The 14,206-nt window shown below is 45.4% G+C and overlaps 1 protein-coding gene across 1 annotated transcript in view; it reads left to right on the forward strand.

Annotated features, from left to right (window-relative positions):
• The first annotated feature begins 1,771 nt into the window (after positions 1 to 1,771).
• LOC118833235 (inner centromere protein-like) overlaps positions 1,772 to 14,206 on the forward strand; it is a 111,545-nt gene continuing 99,110 nt past the window's right edge. The window contains exons 1-9 of the mRNA XM_036740599.1: positions 1,772 to 1,785; positions 2,307 to 2,359; positions 6,433 to 6,565; positions 6,690 to 6,813; positions 8,122 to 8,196; positions 8,891 to 8,942; positions 9,846 to 9,927; positions 10,726 to 10,780; positions 11,014 to 11,108. Coding sequence (XP_036596494.1) covers positions 1,772 to 1,785; positions 2,307 to 2,359; positions 6,433 to 6,565; positions 6,690 to 6,813; positions 8,122 to 8,196; positions 8,891 to 8,942; positions 9,846 to 9,927; positions 10,726 to 10,780; positions 11,014 to 11,108 — 683 coding nt within the window. The remainder of the gene's footprint in view (positions 1,786 to 2,306; positions 2,360 to 6,432; positions 6,566 to 6,689; positions 6,814 to 8,121; positions 8,197 to 8,890; positions 8,943 to 9,845; positions 9,928 to 10,725; positions 10,781 to 11,013; positions 11,109 to 14,206) is intronic.

The following is a 14,206-nucleotide window of genomic DNA, read 5'->3' on the forward strand; positions in this document are numbered from 1 at the left end:
TGGGATGTATGGCAGATTGGACGAAGAGATACTGGGTTGTAATTCAGTCAACACTTAAGTCAGCTATCTGATATATTGTATTTACAATCTATTTAGGGGGTTCCTTTCTTTCTGTAAAGTTAACAAAGGCTTATTGAGCCTGCTAAAATAACATGTAAGTTTCAAGAGATAACTAACATCTGTACTTAGATTTTTGTATAAATACTGCTTCTTCACTGGCATCGTGGCCGTTTTGATTTGGGAGACTCTATTTCCCGGAACGGTGGCCGGCTAATAAACTTCTCCATTTAAAACTTAAACTCTTGTCGTGTGTCTCACTCGCTTCTGGTATAACAGCATCAGCAGGAAAATGTGCATGTAACAACTTGTTTACAATATGATACTATATGGTTATATGATGTAATATTGCATCATCAAAATTTCAGTGCAGGAAATAAATCACAAATTTGCAGTGAATTATTAAATTTAAGATGTCTTTTTTTTAATTTCTATTTTTTTGAAATGATGCAAATTTAAAAAAGAACTCTTAAAGGGTCAAAGAAAGTAGATTTCCAGGGGGGCGCTGAGCTGTTTTTTTTTTAAAGGGGACAGTAGGCTAAATAAGTTTGGCAACCTCTGATCCATACAGATCAATAAATCCAGGGTGCCTAGAGCAGAAAAGGATACCAGCAAAGGGGAGGGTGCAAGATGAGGAAGCCGGGTCCTGCCCACAGTGTACCATTACTAACTGCCTAGGGAATGATAACGTTGGGGAATTCTCTCCACTGCTTGGGAGCTTTGAGGGTCCCATAACAGAGGGTCAAGGATAGGAGGCCAGCTAAGGAATCAGCTCTAGCTAACAGCACATTCAGCCTCCAGGGGGCAACCTTTCAGGCCCTCTTAGAGTACACAATCAATCAAAAGCTTTCTGTGGCAATTTAAGGTCGCTAGGTAAAGCATTTCCCAGGAGAGGGAGGGGTGGATAAAGAGTGGGGTCAGCCAAGGGAGAAAGGGGAGTACTTGGAATGAAACTGTCAGGATTTATTATAAGTAAGAAAAGATTCCCTGCTCAAGGTCAGGGCACAAGGAGGAGAGACTAAATATATTTCACACAAATAAAGTCAGATCTAAACAATTGGAAAAATATTAATTGCTCATGGGTAGGCCGAGCCAATATAATAAAAAAGGCAATTTTACCTAAATTAATTTATTTATTCGGTGCAATACCAATCAACTACCAAAGAGTTATTCTATAGAGACAGGAAAAAAATAACAAGAAAAGGGAGTTTCAAGGGAATTAACTTTTTTTTTTTCTTTTTTTGGCGGGGCAATCCAGGTTAAGTGACTTGCCCAAGGTCACACAGCTAGTACATGTGTCAAGTGTCTGAGGCCGGATTTGAACTCAGGTCCTCCTGACTGCAGGGCGGGTGCTCTACTCACTGCACCACCTAGCTGCCCCGCAAGAGAATTAATTTTTTAAAAAAAAGTGAAGGAAGGCGGCTTAGCCTTACCAGATCTCAAGCTGTATTATAAAGCGGGAATTATCAAAACACTTGGGTACTGGGAAAGAGATGGTGGATATGTAGAGTGGATTATGTACACAATACACGGTAATAGCAAATGACCCTAGTAATCTGGTGTTTGATAAACCCAAAGACCCAGACTTTGGGGAGGACAAGCTCACTATTTCACAAAAATTGCTAGAAAAACTGAAAAATAGTTTTGCAGAAACTAGGTAAAGATCAGCATCCTGCAAATTGTTGTTGTCTGTCGTTTGTTCTCGAAGAGGACCATGACATCGGGGAGGTGAGGTGGTTATTAAGGTTTAGGGGTGCTAGGACCACAAAACAGGGACACCCCGGTCTTGCCCCAATGAATCCGACTCAAGCCTTCCTTAAGCCAAAGAAAAACAAGGTCTATGAAAGGCCCGCCATATTGGCCAGACTTTTAAGGAACCTGAACACTCCTAACACTAATGCAAGTGGGCCAGATAGGATCCCAGTAAATCCACGGAGACTGAGAGGGATAGTATAAACAGAAAGGATGTGGGAGGGATCGAGGGGTGGCCAGTAGGCTGGGGTGACTGGAGGAGAGGTCTAGGGAGGTTCCTGATGGCAGTGACCAGTAAGAACGGGGTGACTGGAGGTCTGAAACCAAGAGAATGGCTTCTGAGATAGGATCCAGGGTGGCTTTGCCACGCCGGGTACAACGAGCGTTGACTGACAGCCCCTGTGGCCAATAGGCGCTCGGCTGCTGGGGGCGGGGCGGCTGAGTCCCCCATGATCCCTCACGCCTCTGGTTCCCCACCCCCCACCCCCACCCTCCAGGAGCAGGAGAGTCTACGCCTCGGTTCCTGAGGCGGCTCCTCCTGAGGTCGCAGGTGAGGGGGGCGGAGGAGCGATGGGTGAGGGGGCGGAGGAGCGGCGGGTGAGAGGGTGCAGGAGCAGAAGTTGAGGGGGGCAGAGGCCGGGCCCCGCCCAGTCCCATCCCCAGCCGCGAGGCGAGTCCTCCTCTTCCTCCTCCGCGGGCCCGTGCTTGGCCTACTCACTGCCTGACGACGCCCGAGGGGAGCCGGGAAACTGAGGCAGGCCCTTGAGTCCTCAGTTTCCCTGCCTGTCAAAGGAGGCCTTGCATTGATCTCGAGCAGAGAGAGTATCGCGGCCAGGGCCCTCCCCAAGTGCGGCTGCTCCCATTTTACAGGCCGGAAGCTGAGGGCAGGGAGGGGGGAGGGGGGCTGTGGCTGCTGAGGCTGGAGCCCCCAGAAGGAGACTCCCCAGCCCCCGGAGGGTGTGGCCCGGTAATGGTTAGTGGGTGTACGTCCAGTGGAACTAATGAATCGATGAAAGAATGAATGAACGAATGACCTCTTCCCCTCAGGTGTGGGTGCCCACGTTCCCGCCCCCACCCCCGCCCCCTCAGGTGACAGGTGTCCCCGCCTGCTGGGCACAGTTCCAAATAGTTCTACAGAAGGGTTGGATCTGCTCACAACTCCACCAACAGCCCAGTAATGTCTCGTTTCTCCCACATCCCCTCCAACGTTTTCCACTCACCTTTCTTGTCCTATTAGCCAGTCTAATAGGTATGAAGTAGTACCTCAGGATCATTTTGATTTGCATTTCTCCAATCAATAGAGAGGTAGAGTGTTTTTTCATATGGCCATGGATAGCTTCCATTATTTCATCTGAAAACTGATCATACCTTTTCATCACTTATTAGCTGGGGAATGGCTCTTATTTTTATAAATTGGACTCAGTTCTCTATATATTTGAGAAATGAAGTCTTTATAAGAAAAACTTCAGTTTTTTTTTCACAGTTACTATTTCTAACTGTATTTCCCTCCCTCCTATCCCCCACATTTATTCTATTCTCTCTCCTTTCACCCTGTCCCTCTTAAAAAAATGTTTTGCTTCTAACTACCCCCTCCTTCAATATACCCTCCCTTCTATCACCCCTCATCCCCTTCCCCTCCTACTTTCCTGTAGGGTAAGATAGATTTCTACACCCAATTGAGTGTGTGTATTTTATTCCCTCTTTGAGCCAATTTTGATGAGAGTAAAGTTCATTCATGCCCCCTCACCTCCGCCCTCTTCCTCTCCACTGTAAAAGCTTTTTCTTGCCTCTTTTATGTGAGATAATTTACCCCGTTTGACCTCTCCCTTTCTTTCCCCCAGTACATTCCTTTTTCACACTGTAGTTTTTTAGACATCATCCCTTCATATCCGTCACATCTCTATCCTCTGTCTATATATACACCTTCTAACTACACTAACAATGAGAACGTTCTTATGAGTTACAAATATCTCCCCATGTATGAATGTAAAAAACAGTTTAACCTTATGAAGTCCTTTATGATTTTTCTTTCCTGTTTACCTTTTTATGCTTCTCTTGATCCTTGTCTTTGAAAGTCAAATTTTCTATTCAGCTCTGGCCTTTTCATCAAAAAATGTCTGAAAGAACTCTATCTCATTGAATATCCATTTTTCCCCTGATGATTACACTCAGTTTTTCGGGGTAGGTGAATCTTGGTTGTAATCATACCTCTTTTGCCCTCCAGAATATCATATTCCAAACCCTCTGATCCTTTAATGTACAAGCTGCTGAATCTTGTGTTCTCCCTATTGTGTTCCACCATAGTTGAATTCTTTCTTTCTGGATGCCTGCAATATTTTCTCCTTGATCTGGGAGCTCTGGAACTTGACTACCATATTCCTGGGTGTTTTCATTTTGGGATCTCTTTCAGGAGGTGATCGTTAGGTTCTTTCAGTTTCTGTTTTATTCTCTGGTTCTAGAATATCTGGGCAGTTTTCCTTGATAACTTCCTGAAAGATGATGTCTAGGCTCTTTTTTAAATCATGGCTTTCAGGTAGTCCAATAATTTTTAGATTATCTCTCCTGGATCTATGGTCCAGGTCAGTTTTTCCAATGAGATATTTCATATCGTATTCTCTTTTTTCATTCTTTTGGCTTTGTTTGATTGTTTCTTGATTTCTCATAATGTCATTAGCTTTCATTTGATCATTCTAATTTTTGAGGAACAATTTTCTTCAGTGAGCTTTTGTACCTCCTTTTCAATGTGGCCAGTTCTACTTTTTAAGGAGTTTTCTTTTTCTTCAGTTAATTTTTGTGTCTCTTTTTCCATATAGCCTAGTCTGTTTCTTTGAGGTATTATTTTCTTCAGTAATTTTTTGTGTCTCCTTTAGCAAGCTGTTGATTTGTTTTTCATGATTTTCTTGCATCACTCCTTTTTCTTCCCACTTTTTCCTCCACTTCTCTAATTTGATTTTCAAACTCCTTTTTGAGCTCTTCCATGGCCTGAGAACAACCCGTGGAGGCTTTGGATGTAGGAGCTTTGACTTTGTTGCCTTCTGCTGAGTGTGTGTTTTGATCTTCTTTGTCACCAAAGTAAGTTTCTATAGTCTGAGTTTTTTTCTGTTGTTTGCTCTTTCTCAGCCTATTACTTGACTTTAACCCAAAGTAGGGCTTTGCTTCCAGGGTGGAGGGTGTACTGCCCTGGGCTTCAAGGGTTCTGTGCAGCTGCTGTCAGAGATCCTTCTAGGCACCTGTAAGTTTTCAGTTCTTCCAGAGTGGTATGATCTCAGGAGAGGTGTTTACTCCGCTCCTGGCCTGTGAACTGGTCTGAGTGACCTCAAGCACTCTTTCCAGCACACCGTGAGGGAAGGAAGGGAGATAGGAGCCGAGTTCCCAGGCATGTCACTTGTTGAAGGGACTTTCTCCCTGGAGAAATGGGGAGGAAATGCCCTCTGGCAGCAGCAGCTGCCCCCTTGTAGGCTCTTTCCTTGCCCTATTCTTGGAACTCTGTGGCCTTTGGGGAGCTGGCAGTGATGTCCTTGTGGAAAACCTTGGGTTCCTTGTGCCACCATGGGGGGAGCGATCCCTTACTGGTGTCTCTGTGGTAAATGGACTGCGGGAGACTGCTCAGAACTGGAGGGGTTTCCAGCCCTAAGTTCTGTCAAAGGGAGGCATTCCCTCCATGGCATCCTGACAGGTGGTTGTCTGCCTAGCCTTTACTGGAACACCTCAGAGCATGAGGCCTCACTACTTCACAAGGCAGTTTGTTACATTTTTGAATAGCTTTACTGTTTGTAAAAGCAAGGGTGGCTCTGGTTGTGGGCATGATGCTCACACACGGTAGACCCAAGTAAAAGTGCGTTGAGTTAAATCAGAAAGCTCCGTTTCGTGCTCCTTTTGGCCTCCTCCTAATTTTGATCCCTTCTGGTCCTGCTCTCTGAGGCCGAGCAGAGCGCAGCTAACTTGTGGGGCTGCCTTCCACTCAGAGTGGCAGGCTCAGTTATTCTCGGGTCCCTGGGACTGACCATTTGGCTACACCACCAGACTAGACTCTGCCCATGGCTTTTCGGGGGTCTGAACACTGGCTTTCTGTGTCTTGCACGTGTGGTCCTGGCTAAGCCCCTTCCCTCTCTGGATCGTGGTGCCCTGATGTCACCTGGGGACATCTTCACTATGTCCATCAAGAGAAGCCAAGGCAGACCCCAAGCCTGGAGTCTGGGCGTTCCAGGATGGCTTCTGTGCAACCACTGTGGGAGGGTTGTAGATGAAGGATAATGAGCCCATTTTACAGATGACGGGTCTTGGATCTCAGAGAGGGGGAGCAGGGGTCCAAGCCCCCCTAGCCAGTTACTTAGTGGCCATGCCAGTCCTGGGAGGCCACACTGACAAGAGGCAGGGTGCAGCACTGGGCAGTGACCCCCTCTTCCTTTGGCCCCGTTCATGTCAATAACATTTGTTACAGCATGTGGAGAGATGGCTGACCTCACACCCGGGTTCAAGTCCTGCCTGGGACACAGCCCCCTTTTGGCTCCAGGCAGTTGGGGTGGGGGGAAGGTGGGCCTCCTACGGGAAGGGGGAGGGAAGAAGGGAGTCTGGGAGACCCAGGCCTCTGCTGGTGCCTGCCTGTTCCTTGCTCCCTCTCAGCTGGGCGGCCCTTCCCTCCTCAGGAGAAAGAGTGGCACCTGAAGGAGGAGGAGGAGGCGCCTCTGCTGAGAAAGCAGAAGGTACAGGAGGACCAGGAGCAGGACAGTTGCAGTCACCCCGAGGAGGTGAAGATGTGAGTGTCTGCCCCCTGTCCCGGCCCCTCCCGCTCCTTGGCCCTGTGGAGGGGGGACTGAAGGTGGATGGAGGGGGTTCTCCAAGCCCAGGAGGTGTCCTGTCCATTCCTCCTTGTCCCCCAGGGAGCAGGAAGAGCATCTTGAGAAGGTCCTGGAGGCCTGTGAGGAGGTGGAACAGCTGGAGGTGGAGAAGCAGCAGCAGCAGTGCCCTGAGCAGCAGCCGGCTCAGCTGGAGGAGGAGCCAGATGTCAGGGTGGCCCTGGATCTTGGGCTGGGACATTCCAGGAAGCCCCGGGCTGGGGGAGGGGATGGAGGCCCAGGGAGGCAGGAGCAGAGCTGTCCATCCTCAGTCCCCGAAGGATAAGGGCTAAGACAGGCCCCTTGTGCTGGGCCTCAAGTCTGGAGGATCCGAATTCAGATTGACCTCAGCACTTAATGCCCTTGCAACCCTGGGCTAGTCACTTAATGGCTGCCTGCCTCAGTTTCCTCTTCTGTAAATTTCCACTTGGGTCCTAGAATTGTTGGTAAGGAGCCAGTAAAGTGACCCAAGCCAAGCACTGTAGAAATGCGGTTGTCACCATCATTCTTCCTTGGCATGGGGCAAAGGGGGCGGGCACGGATAGAGAAACACTCTTAGCAGCTCTCCGCCCTTCCCACGTGGACAGCAGGAAGAGGTGGCTTCTGCGTGGGATGAGTGCTCCCCCCCCCGGCCTGTTCTTTTCTGGGGGCCAAGCCCAATTGTTCTCTACCCAGAATATTCATTCCACACTCAGACATGGGGCATTTTGGAAATTTGGATTCCACAAGGAAGGCTCATGTACTGTCATTGACTTAGAGCTGGAAGGGCTGGGGTTGGCTCTGCTCTGCCCACTTCACCCCCAACCTGGCCTGTGCTCCCCTCCCCGGCCTGCCTGACCGGGTGCCCTCTCTGTCACACCTCCAGGAGGAAGAAGAGGGAAGGAACCAGGAGCAGCTGGAAAAAGAGGAGGAGGAGGAGGAAGAAGAAGAAGAAAAGGAGGAAGAGGAGCTTCTGCAGAAGGGGGCCAAGGCCCAAGGGACCGGGGAGCAGCAGGAGCAGCAGCTGGACCTTGAGCGGGAGCAGGAGAGGCTGCAGGCGTTGTGGTGAGGGCCTGGCTTCCCTGCCTATGGGTGTTTTTGTGTGTGTGTGTGTGTGTGTACGTGTGTGTGTGTGTGTGTGTGTGTGTGAGTTTGTGTGTGAATATGAGTATGTGTGTGAGAGAGAGGCAGGCTGTGAGATTGTGAATGTGTGAAAGGGACTGGGTGTGTATGTGACTGAGAGAGACTGAGTGTGAATGAGATCCCAGCAGACCCCCGGGGGCTTTGCCAAACTCTGCCTGGGGTAGGGGGTGTGTGGGAGATGTTTGGGACTGCATTTAATTCTAGGCCTGTGTCTTGGCTCCATTGTTTACTCTCAGGATGGCTTGGAACCCATCTCTTCCCTCCTACAAGACTCAGTTTCTTTTCCTGAAAAGTGGGGATGATAATTAGGCTCTGTCGTGAGACTCATGCTGTCATGCTGGGCCCTGTTCCGTAGTTGCCCACCACTTTGGGGGAGCCCGAGGGCGCGCTTCGCTGGCAGAGCGAGGCCATGGAGACGATGGATTTTCAGGTCTGGGAGCAGTTGGGGTCATGGAGGATCTGCATGATGCCCCAGACAGACCCTGTTCTGCTTCATTCTTCCTTCACCGTTCTGGGCCCAGCTCATTGTCTTCCCGAGGAACTGTTTCTCCTTAGTTCTTAGAACTCCAGAAAGTGCCTTGATCCCTCGCACTCAGTACATAGCAGATGCAAAGTCAAGGCCTTTTTCCTTCATTTGTGCAGGTACCCACTGGGGTGACTATCCACCTGTATGGAATCCTCGGGGAACGATGGATTCTTCTTCTACTTTGTTTCCAGTGTAGGCAGCTGGGCCCATCTCCTTCACTTTTTTAAGGTCTCACAACAATTTTGAGAGTGTACATTTGCAGGTATTATCCCCACCTTGCAGATAAGGAAACAGGCTTGGACGAGTTAAAAGACTTGCTTATAACACCCGTAGTAATTGTGGCAGAACGATTCAAGCCCAAGGAAGTGTTTATTTTTATTTATGCGTTTTAAAAGTAAGTTTTATTAATGTTTGACAGACATGCTCCCCTTCCTGCACCCATTGCATTCTTCTTTGTGTGAAGGAAAGGTAAAGTGCACCGACCCCATGTGGGCAGCATCGTGCCGTCCCCTTCCCTGCAGCAAAGGGTGAATCCTGGGAATGAGAGGGATCATCAGTGTAGCGGTTCAGTTCATTGTCCTTTCCTTACGCTTTCCAGCTGACACCACTTTGTCATCGTGCCCCATCTTCTCCTGGCTCTCCTTCTCTCGGTACCAGGTCATTGGAGTTTTCCCACATCTTCCTGAATGTCTCATTGGTCATTTCCTGCTGCAGGATCATATTCTGTTACACTCATAGATCACAATTTGATCAGCCCTTCCCCAGTTGCCTTGTTCCCTCTTTGGTAGATACTCCCACCATGTCAGTGTGGCTCCAACCTCTCCCCTTGTAGCTGTGGCCTCTCATTGTGGCTGAGAGCCCTCTCTGTCTCCTCAGGTAGCACAGCTGGGCCCGGGAAGTTAAAGAATTAAAAAGAAACTCGCTAGAGAAATTGGTAAATCTTTTCCATTTTTCCATCTGTTTGGTGTTCCAGCCTTAGTTGCTTTCAGGATGATCCGCTCACTTGGGGTCTTCAGCCACATCTGGTATAAGCTTATTTTCCTGTTGCTTTCTGAGGAAGCCCTGCTCCTAATTAACCTTCCACCCTGGTCCTCCATGAGGTTTTACAGATCACTTTGTATTTTTAGCTGGCATCTCTCCACTTGGAGAGGAGATCAGGTGTGGACTTGGGTTCCTTTTACAGAAAAAACTTCTGTAGGAAAATGCTTGTCCTGTACACTTTGCACTTTTTCCCGAGTTACTAGTTAATTTAAGACAGAATTGCTTCAATTTTGTGCCATGTCATCAACAAGTTGGTCTGCCTGTACCCAGGTGGGAGAGGCATCTCCAGGCCTGTCACACAGTCAATCAATAACCCCTTGTTTTCTTGCTTTTCTAGGCTTCCCTTGACTCCCGTGTTTGCATTTCAAAGTTGGTACTCAGCTCTGGGCTTTTCGTCAAGAACATTTGAACATCTTCTACTCTATACAAGGTATATTTTTTCCCTCTGTAGGATTATTATACTCAGTTTTTAAGCCAATCTCTTGTCTGATTCTTTGGCTCATTGAGGACAGCCTGTAGCATTCTGGGAGGCAGTGGCAGCTACAACCCTTTTAACATTTTGGACTCTCAGAAGTCAGAGGATGAGGTGGGAAGGTACAGGGAAAGAGGAGAGATGAGGTAAAGGCAGGTTATGTAGGTTACATATCACTTCATACACACTCATCTAACACACATCATTTGTAACATGTGGCCCCATGTACACTGAGTGAGGCACTTTCTACACTAAGTTCCCTGCTCAGATGAAATTACTGGTCCAGATATTAAATTACACCCATATACTTACATGTATATTTGTGCATCTCTTACATTAGTCATTTCATTTGGTTTCAAAGCACTTGACACAGGGTCTCATTTGATCTCTGAACCATCTCTGTGAGGTCTTCCAAGTGCATTAGTTGGGATCCTGAGCCCTGGGGCCTATTCAGAGGCCTGTAGAAGGAGGGATGCTCTGGCGGGAGCCAGTGTCCACTCCCAGCTCTGTCAGCATATGTCCCAGCTTGGAATAATGGATGAAATGTATGTGGTGCTGGAGAGAGACACAAGGGCTTAGACATTTAGGTTCCACTTTTCCTCTGTTTGTGAATGTCCTTGGGAAAGATAGAACAAAAAAAACAGTTCAATTCACTGAACATTTATTAAGTGCTTATTATGTACAAGATACTGTTTCTAGGTACTAGGGGTACACAGATAGGAACAAACTAGACCCTGCCATCTGGGAGCTTACATTCTACTGGCTTCCTTCCTGATGCTGTTTCTCCTCTTTAAAATCCTGAGTCCTATTTCCAACAGCAGGTGGAGAGTGATGTGTGGAGCCCTGGGGATAGTGGCAGGTGGTGCTGTGGGGTGGGTTTTCCTGCTGGTTACTGACGAGCTTGGGCTCTTGGATTTCAGGGAGCAGCAAGAGAAGGAGAGATTACTGAAGGAAGTAGAGGAGAAGAGGAAGAAGGTGAGGCAGTGGCGGGGGCGGGGGGTGGTGCCCAGGTGGGCCTTGGTCTCCTTCTCTGTGCACTGACATGTCCTTGGTTCTGGCTGCAGCCATGCCCCTTCTCCCTATGGCCCATTCTGAGGCTGCTAACCTGGTCTCAGGCTTTTTCTGGGAACAGGGCAGGAGGTGGAAGGCAGTACCTTGGGCAGGGGGGTCGTGGTTTTCAGGACACAAATGTTCTCTGTTGGCCCCAGGAGGAGTGTCAGTACCAGGAGCAGAAGGAGCTGCTGGAGGAGCAGAAGGAGGGCAAGAACATTGCAGCTGCTGCTGGGGTCAGTAACAAATTATTGTGTGTGTGTGTGTGTGTGTGTGTGTGTGTTTATGAATTAGTTTGTTTATTTTCACTTTTCAACATTCACCTCCATAATATTTTGAATTCCAAATTTTCTCCCCTCCCCCACCCCAAGATTACATGTAATTTGATGTGGGCTCTACATATGCATTCATATTGAACCTATTTTCACCTTAGTCATGTTGTAAAGAAATAGAACCAATGGGAGAAACTATGAGAAAGAAGAAACAAAACAAATCACCCAAAGAAAAGGTGAGCAAATAGTTTGCTTCCATCTACATTCAGACTCCCAAGTTCTTTCTCTGGATGTGGATAGCATTTCATAGTGTTCTCCATCTCTTGTTTGGTCATAAATTCCTCCATTCTCCACAAATCTGACAGGTAAACTATTCCTTGCTCTCTTAATTTGCTTATAATATCAGCCTCTACATCTAAATCATGTACACATTTTAACTTTATTTTGGTGTGTGGTATAAGATGTTGGTCTATGCCTAGTTTCTGTCATACTACTTTCCAATTTCCCCAGAAGTTTTTGTCAAATAGTGAGTTCTTATCCCAGAAGCTGGAGTCTTTGGGTTTATAATCATTGACTCCTGTGTCCTGTGTACCTAAACTATTCCAGTGATCTGCCCCTCTATTTCTTAGCCAGTACCAAGTAATCTTGATTATTGCTGCTTTATGATACTCTTTAAGCTCTTGTATGGCTAGGCCATCTTCCCTTGCATTTCATCTCGTTAATTGGCTTGATTTTCTGGATCTTTTGTTCTTTCAGATGAATTTTGTTATTTTTTTCTAGCTCTATAAAATAATTTTTATTGCTAGCTTGATTGCATGGCACTGAATAAGTAAATTGATTTAGGTAGAGTTGTCATTTTTATTACATTAGCTCAGCCTACCGACGAGAAAGTTTTGTTTCTCCAGTTATTTAGCTCTCACTTTATTGATGTGAAAAGTGTTTTGTAATTATGTTCATATAGTTCCTGGGCTTGTTTTGGCCATTAGACTCCCAAATATTTTATGATGTCTACAGCAACTTTAAATGGCATTTCTTTTTCTATCTCTTGCTGTTGGGCTTTGTTAGTATTATATAGATATACCGATGATTTACGTGGGTATATTTTATATCCTGAAACTTTGCTACAGTTGTTTATTATTTGAAATAGTTCATTTTTCATCTTTTTTTATTAATTAATCAGTTTATTTTTAGTTTTCAACATTTGCTTCCACAAGATTTTGAGTTCCAAATTTTCTCCCCATCTCTCCCCTCCCTCCACTCCAAGATCACATGCATTCTGATTACATCTTTTCCCAATCTGCCCTTCCTTCTATCACTGCCCCTCCCCCTTATCCCCTTCCCTTCTATTTTCCTGTAAGGTAGGATAGGTTTCTATATACCATTGCCTGTATATCTTATTTCCCAGTTGCATGTAAAAACAATTTTTAACATTCTTTTTTTAAAACTCTGAGTTCCACGTTCCCACCCTTCCTCCCTCCCCACCCACCCTCATTGAGAAAGTAAGCAATTTGAAGTAGGTTATACATGTGTAGTCATGCAAAAACACTTTCATAACAGTCATGTTGTGAAAGGCTAACTATATTTCCCTCTCTCCTCTCCCCTCCCACTCCCCATTTATTCTGTTTTCTCCTTTGACCCTGTCCCTCCTCAAAAGTGTTTGCTTCTGATTACCCCCTCCTCCCATTTGCCCCACCTCGATCATGCCAACCTCTCTTATCCCCTTTCCCCCTACTTTCTTGTAGGGTAAGGTAGATTTCCATACCCAACTGAGTGTGTATGTTATTCTCTCCTTAAGCGAAATCCAATGAGGGTAAGGTTCACTCATTCTCTCTCACCTTCAACCTCTTGCCCTTTATGGTAAGAGCTTTTTCTTCGTCTTTTATATTTCAAGTAGTTTTATACTTGATTCTCTAGGATTGTCTAAGTATATCATCACATCATCTGCAAAGAGGGATAGCTTTGTTTCTTCTTTGCCTATTCTAATTCCTTCAATTTCTTTTTCTTCTCTTATTGCTAAAGCTAAAGTTTCTACTACTATGTTGAATAACAGTGGTGATAATGGACATCCTTGTTCCACCCTTGATCTTATTGGAAATGCTTCTAGCTTATCCCCATTACATATAAGACCTGCTGATGGTTTTGGGTAGATGCTACTTATCATTTTAAGGAAGGCTCCATTTGTTCTTATGTTCTCCAGTGTATTTTTAATAAGAATGGGTGTTGTATTTTGTCAAAAGCTTTTTCTGCATCTGTTGAGATAATCATATGGTTTCTCTTAGTTTTATTGTTGATACGATCAATTATACTGATAGTTTTCCTAATACTGAACCACCCCACATTCCTGGAATAAATCCTACCTGGTCATAGTGTATTATTCTCTTGATAAGTTGCTATAATCTTTTTGGTAATATTTTATTTAAAATTTTTGCATCTATAATCCTTAGGGAAATTGGTCTATTATTTTCTTTCATATTTGTGTCAAAAAAGAATTTGATAGTATTCCTTCTTTGCCTATTTTCCCAAATAGTCTGTATAGTATTGGAATTGTTTTTCAAATGTTTGATAGAATTCACTTGTAAATCTATCTGGCCCTGGAGACTTTTTCCTAGTGAGTTAATTGAGAACTTGTTCAGTTTCTTTTTTCTGAGATAGAGGTCTTGAAGTATTTTACTGGCTCTTCTGGGCAATTCATATTTTCATGAATATTCATCCATTTCACTAAGATTGTCAAATTTATTGGCAAAATTGGGCAAAACTGTTCCTAATTATTGTTTTAATTTCTTTTGTGTTGGTGGTGAATTCACCCTTTTCATTTTTGATACTGGTAATTTGATTTTCTTCTTTCTTTTTTAAATCAAATTAACCAAAGGTTTGTCAATTTTATTGGATTTTTCATAAAACCAGCTCTTGGTTTTATTTATTAGTTCGATAGTTTTCTTGATTTCAATTTTATTAATCTCTCCTTTGGTTTTCAGTATTTCTAATTTGATATTGAATTGGCAATTTTAAATTTTTTTCTATCTTTTTTAGTTGTGTGCCCAATTCATTGATCTGTATCCCATAAGTTTTGGTGTGTTGT

This window comes from Trichosurus vulpecula, assembly GCF_011100635.1.
Source record: "Trichosurus vulpecula isolate mTriVul1 chromosome X unlocalized genomic scaffold, mTriVul1.pri SUPER_X_unloc_5, whole genome shotgun sequence".
Taxonomy (NCBI): Eukaryota; Metazoa; Chordata; class Mammalia; order Diprotodontia; family Phalangeridae; genus Trichosurus; species Trichosurus vulpecula.